We start from the raw sequence: 13,137 nt of genomic DNA, 5'->3' as shown, positions 1-13,137 counted from the left end.
GTGAGTGTTCTGCACTGTTAGAAAATATAAACTTTAATGTAGGCCAACACAGTGCAAGAAACAGAAAATTATTGTACACGGAGAGGTCAAGGGTCAACACCTGCAGTACGCGTGCAGGACACAGTGAATGAACTATTAGAAACTGTACACTTCGATATGTTCACAGACTCACGTAGTGTGCTGAAAAAAAGATAATCACAACAGTAAGTTCATAAATTGATGTAAATATTGTGTACAAAGACGTTCATATTGTCATTATTTTTCTCTCTCTTGTTATTTATTCACAGTGTATTATTATGTTCAACATAATTGGGAAATGTATCCTGTGCTGATCAAATAAATAATAATAATATAAAGTGGGTATACTTGGAGGAAGGAAACTCTGGGGGTATAGGCAGCCAGTGGCATGGTGCTGATCACATCACCCCCCCCCCCCCACCTTTGACCGTGATCAAGAAAGGTGCACAGTGCAGGGAAGCACTTTACTTGTTTTTCTTTCTTTTACTCGATTCGCTAGGTGAGTTTGTCTCCTTCACACTGCAAAAGAGGAAAGACACCTTGAACAGTCACTCTTGTCTAGTTTTATGGCATGCAACCTACAAGCTGGCAAGGGGAGTGGTAAATAACTAACCAGACAACAGCAGTGGCACCGAGAGTTACGATGTCGTGGGTGGAGGTGCTGCACACACCTCATTCTACAGGTTGCTGTGTTTCTTATCATGCTGGATTGGTCGCTTCCCCGCTCCCCACTTCCCTTGCCAGCATGTAGGGTTCAGGGCTCGCCATAATACTAGACAAGATTTATCTCAGTGAGGGGTGGATGGAAGGGAGATTAAGGGCAAGATAATTTCCAAATTTCAGCCAGGGTCGCCATCAGCCTCACCCCCCACCCGAAAAAGAGGAAATTTCAGTAAGTGGATCAGGTACACTGAACATGTTTTAAAAACTGTTTGCATATAGTTGAACCGACCTAACAATAGTCTAAGGAAAGATGATACCAAAAAATAACTTTTTTGTGATGATGCACATTGTGACCGAAAACAGACTTGCAACTTGAAACTGTGTCACTACTCTTCCTGGATGATTATGTAACCATTTTGAAACTTCCTGATCATAATATGTCATTAATGAACCAAAAAATGACACATCCAGATCGAGAGACTGTAAACCATTAGTGCAATGCAATGGCAAGGAGAGCAAAATTATCCCATTTTATTTTGCATATGTACGTAGATCAAGATACATGTGACTTGCATGCCCATCTCACATCAACACTTGACCCTTTACAAACGGTCGAGCGTACTCCACAAAGTTAGCCATCCATTTTTTAAAAAAAGGCCCATTAGCTCAACCTGATGGATTGCATAGGCCCAAGGTTTCTGGAAGTCCAGCATCAATTAGTTCGTTTCATATTCTTCCTTGGTAAAATGAGAGCAGGTGTTACACAATTTCTAATGGAGTTGATGCATCATATAGCTGTTACATGAATCCCCTTATCTTCAATAATACTTTAAATGACTTCAAAACTTAATTTTGTAAATGCTCCAACTTATAACTCCAGCTCACAATCCCTCTATTAATTATGTATAATGCAACATACAAAAATGATTTGTACCTTGACAGAGTGTATTCAAAATTAGTACTTTCTACATTATAAACAATAAAGACAAATCAGCAGAAGATAAATGTTTTCCTCATTTTCTCTGTTAGGGTAAAATAACACTGTCATTTTACCCAACAACACACCAAAAAAAAAAAGTTATGAAGTATTTTTCTCAAACGCCAACAGAACATTCCACACAACAGCACATTCTCATTTAAGCCATTGAACACTACGCACAGAAATTCCCATGCCAATACGATAGTGTAAAGTTTTAGAAATGGAAATATATTTCTTGTTACTTGCAAGAGGAAACTTCACCACCTACTTTTTCACAAAATCACCTGCCAACAAAACCACATTCGTTGTACGCGTAGCCATTTCACAAGTTCCAGTTTTTTTACACTGTATAGGAAGGACTAAATTGCTTTCGCGTATAAACCTCCACATCCGAGAAACATGCGCTATGTCATTTTAGGCCAATTTCCCCTATTCATGCATCATGATATTTATACAGTGGACTCTTTTTAATAAAACTCCAAGGGGATATGAAAAAAAAAATTGAATTAACAACATTGAAATGTATTTGAACTTTATTATTGGGGTTAAATTCATGTAGGTACGTTTAGTGAAATAACTTGACACTTGTTCTTTTGTTGTCTGTGTTGGCAATAAATATCTCTTGAATTATTTAAGCCTACTTTTGATAGACCCTACATAAGAAATGTGTATCTCAATTCAGCCTTTACTGTAATGCTAGGCCATGACATTCAACGATTGCCATCGCCCTATTGGCGGTCCCAGTCCTGCCCTGCCAGAGCTACCATATCTACCATAATTTTGATTTACACAAACAGACAGGATTGAATGTAATTAAGGTTTCCTCTTGTTTTTAAAACAGGAAAATTTACTTGTTTGTATGAATTTTTTTGTAATCTCAAAAAAAATCTTCCATAATATGTTTTTTCCTCATTTATAAATTTATATCTTTTTCATTTTTAGTGTTGAATTACCAGATTCCAGTTTCAAATCAGAACATGGGACATCTAGTGAACGTTTTATTCTGTCAGACAACAGAAGTGTTGAAACAATCAACAAACTGTCAACTGTAGATAAGGAAATTTTGGTTACGTATGCAGGAAGTGAAACCATGAAGCGTGAATCATTGCTGAGTACTGAGTCAAAGGAATTTGATTTGGTTGTGAAAAATTCTGTGGAAGACAACTTCTTGTGTGGTAGAGAAAATAGTGTATCCGTGAAACGTTTAAAAGAGCCTGATTTTGAACCGAAATTCAAATTTGAAACACAGTTTTCAACAACCTGCAATGCAGAACACGAACTTACTTCTCGAACTACCTTAGCAGAAACTATTAAATCTGAAGTAGATGTGATTGACAGAGGCCCTAATGGAGAATATGAAGAAAAGGCTCATGCTATTAAGAGTGAAGAAGTTTTCAACACACACAAAACTACCCAACTCTTTGATTGTAAAATCAAAAATGAATTTGAAGCTCCGTGTCTGAGGTATGTATTTTTATGTACAACACATGTTAGAACCTAGCATAATAATGGAGGTTAAATTACACTATACATGTGCAACTGCTATAAAATTATACAAGAAACAAAATCTCTTGAGGATTAAAATCTCCTCGTATTGAAGCATGCACTTATCTACCTATGTATGTATGTAAAGAAAAATGGGAGGTTTTCAACCTTCAGTGCCTAATGATAGAATAGTTAAATTAAAAGCTTCAATGATAATCAAAGCCACGGTGGTCTAGACGGTAGGGCATCTGACTGCCGTGTGGGAGACCAGGGTTCATTTTCAAGGGTAGATGATCTAAGGTCGGAATTTTCCCAGCCTTCCCCTGCTCTGGGTATCACCCAGTTGGTACCTGGGGTGAAAAGTGGCCAGGGCATGGTGCTGATCACATCATCTCCAAAACTGCATTGATCAAGAATATATGTGGTCCTATCCCCACATCCCAAGCAACGTGCGTACAAAACATCTGACACTGATTAAGAGTTACCATGTCCAGAAGAGAAATGACATAAAGAAACATACTCCCTAAGAGTGATCTGTTAAGAACAGTTGTTTTTTTTTTGTTGCATGATAAATCAGAGATAGAATTGAAATGTCAGGTACCCCCTGTGTTTAGAGAGTTGTTTTGACCACCAATAACCACACCTTAAATCTAAATCCTTATGTGGAACAACTTGCTTCTTGATGTTATCTTCCTCTTAATTCTAGAAAATAGTAAAAATACTGCGACCTCAGTGAACCAAGGCAATACTGTATTTACTCATGTTAATGTGCACTGTTTCTCCCAAAATGTTTGCCCCAAAAACTGTGGTGCATATTATGCACTGAATAATTCGGACAGCCAACATTAAAACCGCGTATGTTTTTACTATGTCACTGCATATAACACGTGTGTATCAACAAGCGCAAATTCAAATTACCAGGTTGGATTTCTTCAGTAAAAAAAAAAGAACTATGAAAGTGAAATTTTGTGACTTGGAGACGAGCAGCGCTGCACCGTTCTGGCAGAATTTGAGCATGCACCTTCCGTCATGGGTGGGAAATAATAGGAAATAACTTCCTGAGTACTGCAAATACATTGCGTTACCCCCACACCCCCTATACGCCTTCATGGCATGGTGCTATGCACAGGGGAGCACTTTACCTTTACCTTTAATTGCAGAAGTGAAAGCTTTGGGATGGTAAAGACAGTGAAGGAACAGGTGACATGGGTTGTAGACTTGTTACATATGCAAGAGAATTTTCTCCTCTTGATCCACATAGCAACAGGTGAAATTGAATAGATATGATGTCATTTGCTCTTGATCGGCATAGCAACAACTTTACAACTACAACTAAGATAGACATTTCTTGAACCTGAATTGCATATTTATGAGATATAATTTTTTGTTGCTTTTCCCCATCAAAAACCAGGGTGTGCATTATACATGTGTAAATACAGTACATAGTTATTAAATATTGAACAAACCTGTAGGTTACTTTTTGATAAATGATTTATAGATGTTAACATGTGATATCTTCACTATTTTTTATTTTCTCAATTGCAAAAATAGACATGCACAACAATGACAATTTTTGCTTCATTGTGCTTCAGTCCTCAAATGAACAATAAATTCTTCCAATAAATACTGTATTCATTGTTACATTCAGTCTTTTAATAAATACACATGTTCAAGGACAATTAATAACAATTCAGTATGTAACTTTTCAATATCACAAGGACAAGTTTACCAATTTTGATTTAAGGTTTATTATTAGTGTACCTGATGCTGTCTATAAAAAAAAGAGTTTTCAATAATGCATTATTTGAGGTTTTCTCTCAGATTGGGGAAACGAAAGGTGTACATTTGCATAGTAAGGACTGGGCAAAGTGTGTGACTGCCCAGGGCCTCGTGCCCCGTGTGAGTTATACAAGAAAAATTGCAATAAATAGAAGTGAGGAAAATAGATGAAAAGGGCTATATTTTTGAGCGATAAAACTACTACAGTTTGTTTTTATCCATTTATAAATTCTAACTAAACGTTACAATTTGAATGATTTTTTTTAAGAAAACTGGGCAGTAGCAGTCTGATTATAGAAGCCATGCTGCTATAAACGAGCTATGAATAAAATAATTTCTTGTTGTATCAAGTTTGTGATTGCTGTTCGTGTTGTGTGTTTTAAAAGAACTTGAAAGTGAGCTTGCAAGGCAACAAGGCACACTAAATGTTGTCACATCGTGCACTGTAACAAACTATTCCCGCTAATAACCCACGTGGCGTCGAAATTCATTTTATTCAGAGAAGACATAAGGTAGATGCCGGACAGATCAAATGGAAATGACAAGGCAAGAAAAGGAAAATGATTATTGGAGCATGGAATATAACATCTCTGGCAAGAAAATAATGTGAGATAATAGAAGAAATGGTAGAATACAAGATTAAAATTTTAGGCATAAGAGAGACCAAAAGGAAAGGATCAGGAGAGATGCTGATGAATAAGGGATATACCTTAATATTCTCGGGAGTAGATAAGAAAGCAAGAGCAAATGAAGGTGTAGGTATAATAATTGACGAAGAATGTACGAAGAAAATAGTAAATTGGGAACCAATTACATCAAGAATGTTAAGAGTAGATATGGAAATGTAGGAGAAGGTATCACTTATTCAGATCTATGCACCTACAGAGGATGCAAATGAATGTGAAAAATATATTTTCTATGTCAACCTACAGGATACTATGAATAAGTCTAAGGACTTTGTGAGACATGTGATCATCATGGGAGACTGGAATGCCAGAATTGGAAATGAACCAGAGAAGGGGAATGAGTGTATGGAAAAGCATACAGCAGAAACAGTGAAAAATAGCAATGGAGAAAGAATGATAGAATATTGTATAGACAATAATTTACTTATAGGAAATACATTTTTTCCACATAAAGCAATACATAAAATAACATTTGTAGCAGAAAGGAAAAGTGCAATAGATTATTTCACTTACACAGAAAATACAAGGTATTCAATACAAGATGTCAGTATGTACAGAAGTGCAGAACTAAGCACCGAACATAAATTACAAATAACGAAAACAAGATTTCAGGAACCTAAACAAATACAAAAAGTAAAGTACACAAAAATTAAAATAGGACAACTAAGGACAGAATGCAAGCAAAAGGGATTTAACCCTTAAATGGATTAATTATTTTCTTGATTTTTTTCTTATTTTTAGTCTAATTTCAGTTGTTATGTACTAATGAGCAATTTTGAATCATTTTTAGAAAATTTTCATTCATCCTTTTCAAATTATGCCTCGTTACCATATTACAATATGGTAACGCTATGCGTTCACCCCTACAAATTGATTAATTTTTGAAAACTTGGAAATTTTTTAATTAACATTAAAATTACTTTCAAAATTTGATTATTATTTTTAAAATACCAATATCATTGTACATTAATCTTACATTCTCTGAGCTAAACGCACTAAGGTAATGTAATTATTACTCTATATTCACATATTGTTTATCACTCTTGAATATTCACTTGTCATAGAAATGTATGAAAGGTGGAGAGGGATGCCGAACAACATATTTGAAACGTTCAATACGAACACTACATGTGGACCACCAGCGTATTGCACTTTTTCAAAACTTGTCTTTGTGTTGTAATTAGTCTTTATGTAGAAGACATAATTAGATGTCATGTAGCATAGAGCGATTTCCTATCTAAATTCAAGCGGGGAAAATTTTTTCCTCTGAAATTCATGTATCATGTGGATAAGAGGAGCTGCAGCCTTTCTAGATTTGTTTTCAATGTCAGTGGAATGTTGTTATACTCATGCCTTGATAGATGTCAAAATGAATGAGGTACCAACGGAAGGTTTTCAAGCACTAGACAGGGTTTGTAACCAAATTTTGTAGGTTTGCCTCTAATAAATTGCTTACAAGAATGTTTTCCAACAAAGCTGAGCCACTGAGCAGGCACAAAATGTTCCATAAAATATTCATTTATTATTATTATTTTCTGACTACCATGTGAGAGACCCAGGTTCGATCCACGGCAGGGAGAACCAGGATTTTTTCCACCTATTCAAGCGGCTCCGGCACACACCCAGCATCGTATAAAGTGAGTACGTGGAGGAAATTCTGAGAGGGTAAAGGCAGCCAGGGGTGTGGTGCTGATCACATCACTCCCACCTTCAGCCGTGGTGAAGAAAGTGTGGGGCCCTAACTCCACGACCTGGTACAATGCATAGGGGAGTACTTTATTATTATTATTATTATTATTATTATTAATAATATTTATATTATAAAATTGCAAGCAAATACGACAAAGGGCTTTGCAACTAAATTTCTTGCTTTACATGCAATGATAATAGAGTAAATGAAATAACTGTTGAAAAGACTATAGCTACTGTATCTGCATAGCGTTACCATATGGTAACACCATTATGAGTAAAAATTGAACAAGTGCTGCAAATTCTTGAACATGAAATATAAGTTTTACATTACATGTGTATACTAAATGCTGAAAACATTCAGAACACCATAATGAAAAACAATCAGATAAAAACACCATATTTACTTTCCAGAGTATGACATTTTGAATTAAAAAATCGAAAGTTAAAAACAATTAATTTTCTCTCAACAATGCCATTACCCGGACCGAAACTATTTGTCTCAAAGGTAAGCTTTATGCTTCCTAGAGCGACTCCTGGCACTAGATCCGCCTACACACTCAAAATATACAAGCCTCTAGCAAGAAAGTGTCCGAATGCTAAATGTTGCCATATGGTAATGCGTTTAAGGGTTAAGAGGCAAGTGAAGGAAGAGTTGAACAAAGGGAGAGAGCTAAATATCCAGAACGAAGATAAAGAAGAATTAGAAGAAAGATGGAATGCCCATGTAAAAGGTCGACAATAGGCTTCTGTGGGCATGAAGTTGTTTATTGTTTCTGTGCCCGCATTCTTATTTCAAGTAGTTCTTGAAGGACTTAATTATTATTATACATTCAATGCACTTACCATGCGGCAACACTGTTGCCATAAACCCCACACTGAACTGAGATGGGTTCACCAATAGTACATATTTCAACAAGACGTAAACAAGTGGTTGCACTAGTGGTTAATGCATATGCTCCTCGCAGCAACAGATGGTAAAATCCAACAGTATTCTATACATGTCAGTAACATTTATCACCTTTCTAGTCTTTTCGAAGAATGAAATATTGATGATGTAGTTTTTTCTCTAGTTTTGATGACATCCAAAAATACCATCAATAATGCTGATGAATGAGATTTTATGCTGACCGTGTGTTGATGACTAGAGCAAAGTTACATGATAAGTGTGTTTGACCACTGAGGACAATTAACGTAGATCACCTAAGTTCATGCTAAGGTAGCACACCAAATCCAATGAAGTTGATACTCAATATATGTCCCAACATACCTCAAAATACACTGCATGGAAATTCTTGATTTGTGGTGCCCGTATTCATAACTTCAAAATAAAGATTTGTAAATGAAATACAAAATACAAGATGAAACATAGTGTTCAAATATGTTGCACATATGTATGTTTGCTTTAAAAGGAAACAAATTTGGATTTATGGCTTATGCACCTTCAAGTGATAAGTTTTGTTCAAGAAAATTGTAAGAGGTTACTTACATGTATGTACAGAACACACTACCATTCTCAAATTATTCCATGAGCATACCTGTGAAGTGTGATTGAAAAGTTCTTAGACTGGGATACAATTTCCAAATTACAGTACTTGCAGGTTAATGTGATGAATCCTCTTCAAAGCAGTCCCTTCCAGATTGAACACACAGAATCCATCGCTGTTTCCATTTTTGGAAGCATTGCTGGAAGTCCTGCTCCTTGAGGGTGTATTTGCCTGGATCTCTTCAATTGACTCAAACCGCTTCCCTTTGGGTGGCAATTTCAGTTTTGGAAATAGAAGTCCGCTGGTGCTAGATGTGAAGAATAGGTGTGTTGAGGAAGCACAGGAATTTGGTCAGAAATTCAGTGATTTGGAATTCACAATGAGCAAGTGCAGGATCTAATTCTTGTCTCACCAAAGTGCTGATCTTTTCTTCTTCACTTTTTCACAAGACCATTCAAGAGCACTTTTGTGGTATTCCTTGTTGACTGCCCTTGATGGACATATTCCACGAAGAACTAGTAACATTGCCTTCACACGTGACCGACTTTGTTGCACTTATTTTTCAGTTACTGGGAACCAGGACTTTTCCACTGCAAAGATTGGGTGTTATTTTCTGGGCCATACCCATAAACCCATGATTCATCACCTATAATGATTGTATTTAACATCTCCGGATCCTCTTTGGCCCGATTGATTAATTCGTGGCACATTTCAAGATGATGTTGCTTCTGATCGTCCCATCAACAATTTGGGAATGAATTTCGGAGACACACAACACATGTTTAGTTTCTCGGTTAAAATTGACTGAATTGGATGGAAACTCACATTCAGTTTACTGACCATCTCTCTGATCGTAAGTCGATGATCAGAATGCACTAAGTCATGAATGCTATCATCATTTGAAGTGGAAGGCCAACCAGACTGAGGATCATCTTAGACTAATTGTTGACCATCTTTAAATTTACTATACAAGTTAAAATCACTTGCCCTTCATACACACATATCCCCTAAAGCTATTTTTAACAATTCATAGGCTCTTGACGCTGATTTTCCAGTTTTAAAGCAAACATTTATGCACATGCATTGTTCTGTTTTCTCATCCATTGTTCTGCACACACAATAATCCACCAAAAACACTGCTGTAACGATCGTGGAATAACTAACCTGTTTCTCAATATCAAGCATTCTTTTTCAGTCACTATTTCATGTGTTCTCCGGGATAAATGTGCAAATGGTGAAGCTTGTTGATCCTTGTTTAACTTTGCTAGCCCTCCTTCACTAACATATAACATTTTCTATTGTAGTAACAAGTCTTTTGCAGTTTCTTCCTTAATACTTTGTAATAAGAGTGAGTCACAGTGTAAGTGAATTACGTACTCATTGCTAGGAACATCATCTTCCGGTGCTTCCTTTCTGAGTAATCTTGATAACATAGCTGCTACTTCCACATGCTTAGTATACTATTTTTTTTTAAATCTAAGGTAGATAAAAGCAAAGCCCATCTTTGAAGTCTACTGTTACCCGTAGCAGGAATTTTAGCTTTCTCCCCGAAAATATATTTCACAGGAAGAGAGTCACTGTATATGGTATGGTAAAAGGTATTCCATGTAAATATTGTGAAACTTCTTCACACTGTGTATAAGAGCTAAAGCTTCCTGTTCAAGGTGACAGTAGTTTTTCTGAGTGTCAGTTAACATTGCTGCTGAACAAGCTACTGTGCGTAAATTACCTTCATTCACGTTACACAATTGACTGATCGATTGCTTGATTTGGTGTTTTAAGTCCACTTTATGCACAGTAAGGCTAATCGGGACTGGACCTACAGTTTAAAGTGGGATCCGAACCACTATGTGCCTCCACCGGGTATCGAATCCGGGACCCCTTAATTACAAGGCGACGACGCTACCACTGTGCCATCGGTGAGGCCATTCACATTACACAATTGACAACCTATTCCTACATGACTTGCACTGTAATTAGTACATCTTACAAATTCACATTGAACAGAAAAATGACACCTGATTTCCACACAATTTCTTTTACTAATTCATATTCCTCTTGAATATCAGTCCATTCCCACTATGTCTATGTCCTTTCTTAAACAATTCATGCAAATGAGGTATATGCATGGACAAGTTGGGTACATGCCTATGGTAAAATGAAACATCTCCTAAACATAACTTTAATTGACCACAGCACTAGGTACAGCACATTTTAATATTGCTTCTAAGTTTTTTGCATATGATTTAAGTCCTTCACCAGAAATGCAACATCCTAAACACTTACTTGACTTCTATAGGAAAAAAATTGGCACTTCTTTTCACATACCTTCACATTATATTTCTACAGGCGATTTTGTACATTTCTGACATTTTATAGCACTGTTTGCTCCTTTACGGCAGATAATTATGTCATCTAAGTAACATTTAGGAAATTGTGTTCCTAACAATATCTGATCCATTACATGTTGAAATATCATAGGACTACATTGAAAACCGAAAAGTAATCTGTTGTAGCCAAATAAACCCAAATTAGTATTCACTGCCAAATATTTATTTGAATCTTCATCTACTTCTAATTGTAGAGATGTATTTTTCATGCCTAATACTACATATCAGCATCACCTACCTATGTTCAAAATATCATCAATTTTTTGTAATGGATAAGTCAGTTTCTCAAGTAACATGTTCAATTGTGTCTTAAAATCAGCACATAACCTAAGATTATTTGTTTTCTTAATAACTACTACCAGTGGTAGTGTCCAGTTAGAATAAGTTACTTCTGGCAGTATACCATCAGAAACCAATTTACTTATATCCTTTTTTACCTGTTTACTTAAACTATGAGGTACTTCATGAGCTTTCCTAAACATTTGTGTACTGTGTGGTTTTACTGGAATCACAGCGTTAAAACATTTAATAGGCTCCCTGAAATTATCTGAAAATACTGCATTGTACTCTGACCACAAATTATTTATCAGAACTTCCTTATTAGAACAACACTGGATTCCTGTCTGTTGTAACGTAAAACTGTCTCTCCAATTGGGCCATAAAATGTCCAACCAACATCTTCCTATAATTGGTTGTGGCAGATTTTGTTTACAAATGAAAACATTCATGTTACATTTCTTATCTTTCCTCAATACATCCAACATAATCTGATCTCCTAATGCTTATGGTCTTCCGTCAGTATTTTTCAAAATGATGTTTGATTTGCAGGTTGAAATTCTAAATATGGAAATTGTGGATTCAGGAAGTTTTTATCACACACACTTACAGAAGCTCCAGTATCGATCTCAAAATTAACTAATTTAGCATCAAAATCAAAATCAAGTGTACATTTGTCAGCATTATGCACAGTTCCAACTACAGAATTAAATTGCAATTCCCATTCATTACGTGAATCATACTTGTACAATGTAACTGAAAAGTGTGCATGGCCTCCTGTGAAATTATCAATTCTTGAGGTTCCTTTTCTACATTAAGCTCAATCGATTGATTGATTGATGGATTTGCTTTTATTTTACTTCTCTTTTTGTGCCACTTTTGGCTAATTTGTGAAGATGTGGGTGATTGTTGATATGATGAATGGACACTCACAAACATCCATGTCCTGGTTGGTATTCGAACCTGGGACTCATGGCATTGTAACTCGATGTGCTTACCACTCTGCCAAGGGGGCTGACTTAAGCTCAATCGATTCATTACATTTTTTCGAAATTACATCAAAAGACACATTACTTAAGCCATTGTTAGATTCTTCAGATTTAAATTGCAAACTTGATAACTTTTTAACTGTCAGTTCATTTTGGAACCTACAAAATTTCTGAATGTGTCCTAGGAATCCACAATAATTGCATCTAACCTGCTTTAAATAACATTTACCTTTTGCATGTGTCTTTCCACATAACAAATCCATTGTCTTGAAGTTCCCAGTTTTTCATTGAGCCTGATTGAAATTAGTTTTCTTATTGGGAGAACCTGGAAAGGTTTGGTGTCACTTTCATGAGGCTTATGTACATTATAATCAGTAACACAACTTCATTTTCATGGAAAGCCTTATATCCATATTCCAACCATTTCCATACTCACGGCAATGTCGCAAGATTTAGGAAACGAAACTTCACCTTCCAATAACAATGTCTTCCTGGAAACTTCACTGTTAATGCCAAACACTAGCTGATCCCATAGCATATAATTTAAGAATGATCCAAAGTTATTTGGTCTAGGAATTAATTCGTGCGGTTGTTACGCACACATTGAAGCTGTAGTTCAAACTCGAAATACATAAATACCTTAAGAAAAATATTGTCCATCGCGAGCCACCACTTTCGCCCATCTGTCAGGCATGT

At 36.0% G+C, this 13,137-nt stretch overlaps 1 protein-coding gene across 3 annotated transcripts in view; it reads left to right on the top strand.

The window, feature by feature from the left end:
• The window catches only part of LOC145986410 (uncharacterized), a 40,314-nt gene that overhangs the window by 17,304 nt on the left and 9,873 nt on the right, over positions 1-13,137 (top strand). For all 3 annotated transcript variants that reach the window (XM_083120393.1, XM_083120394.1, XM_083120392.1), the window contains exon 3: positions 2,603-3,124. In XM_083120393.1, the coding sequence (XP_082976519.1) occupies positions 2,603-3,124 (522 nt within the window). The remainder of the gene's footprint in view (positions 1-2,602; positions 3,125-13,137) is intronic.

The sequence above is a fragment of the Lepisma saccharinum genome, chromosome 4 (assembly GCF_977018435.1).
Source record: "Lepisma saccharinum chromosome 4, izLepSacc3.1, whole genome shotgun sequence".
Classification (NCBI taxonomy): Eukaryota; Metazoa; Arthropoda; class Insecta; order Zygentoma; family Lepismatidae; genus Lepisma; species Lepisma saccharinum.
Note: the sequence above shows the minus strand (reverse complement) of the source record. Positions and strands in the feature narration are given on the sequence as shown.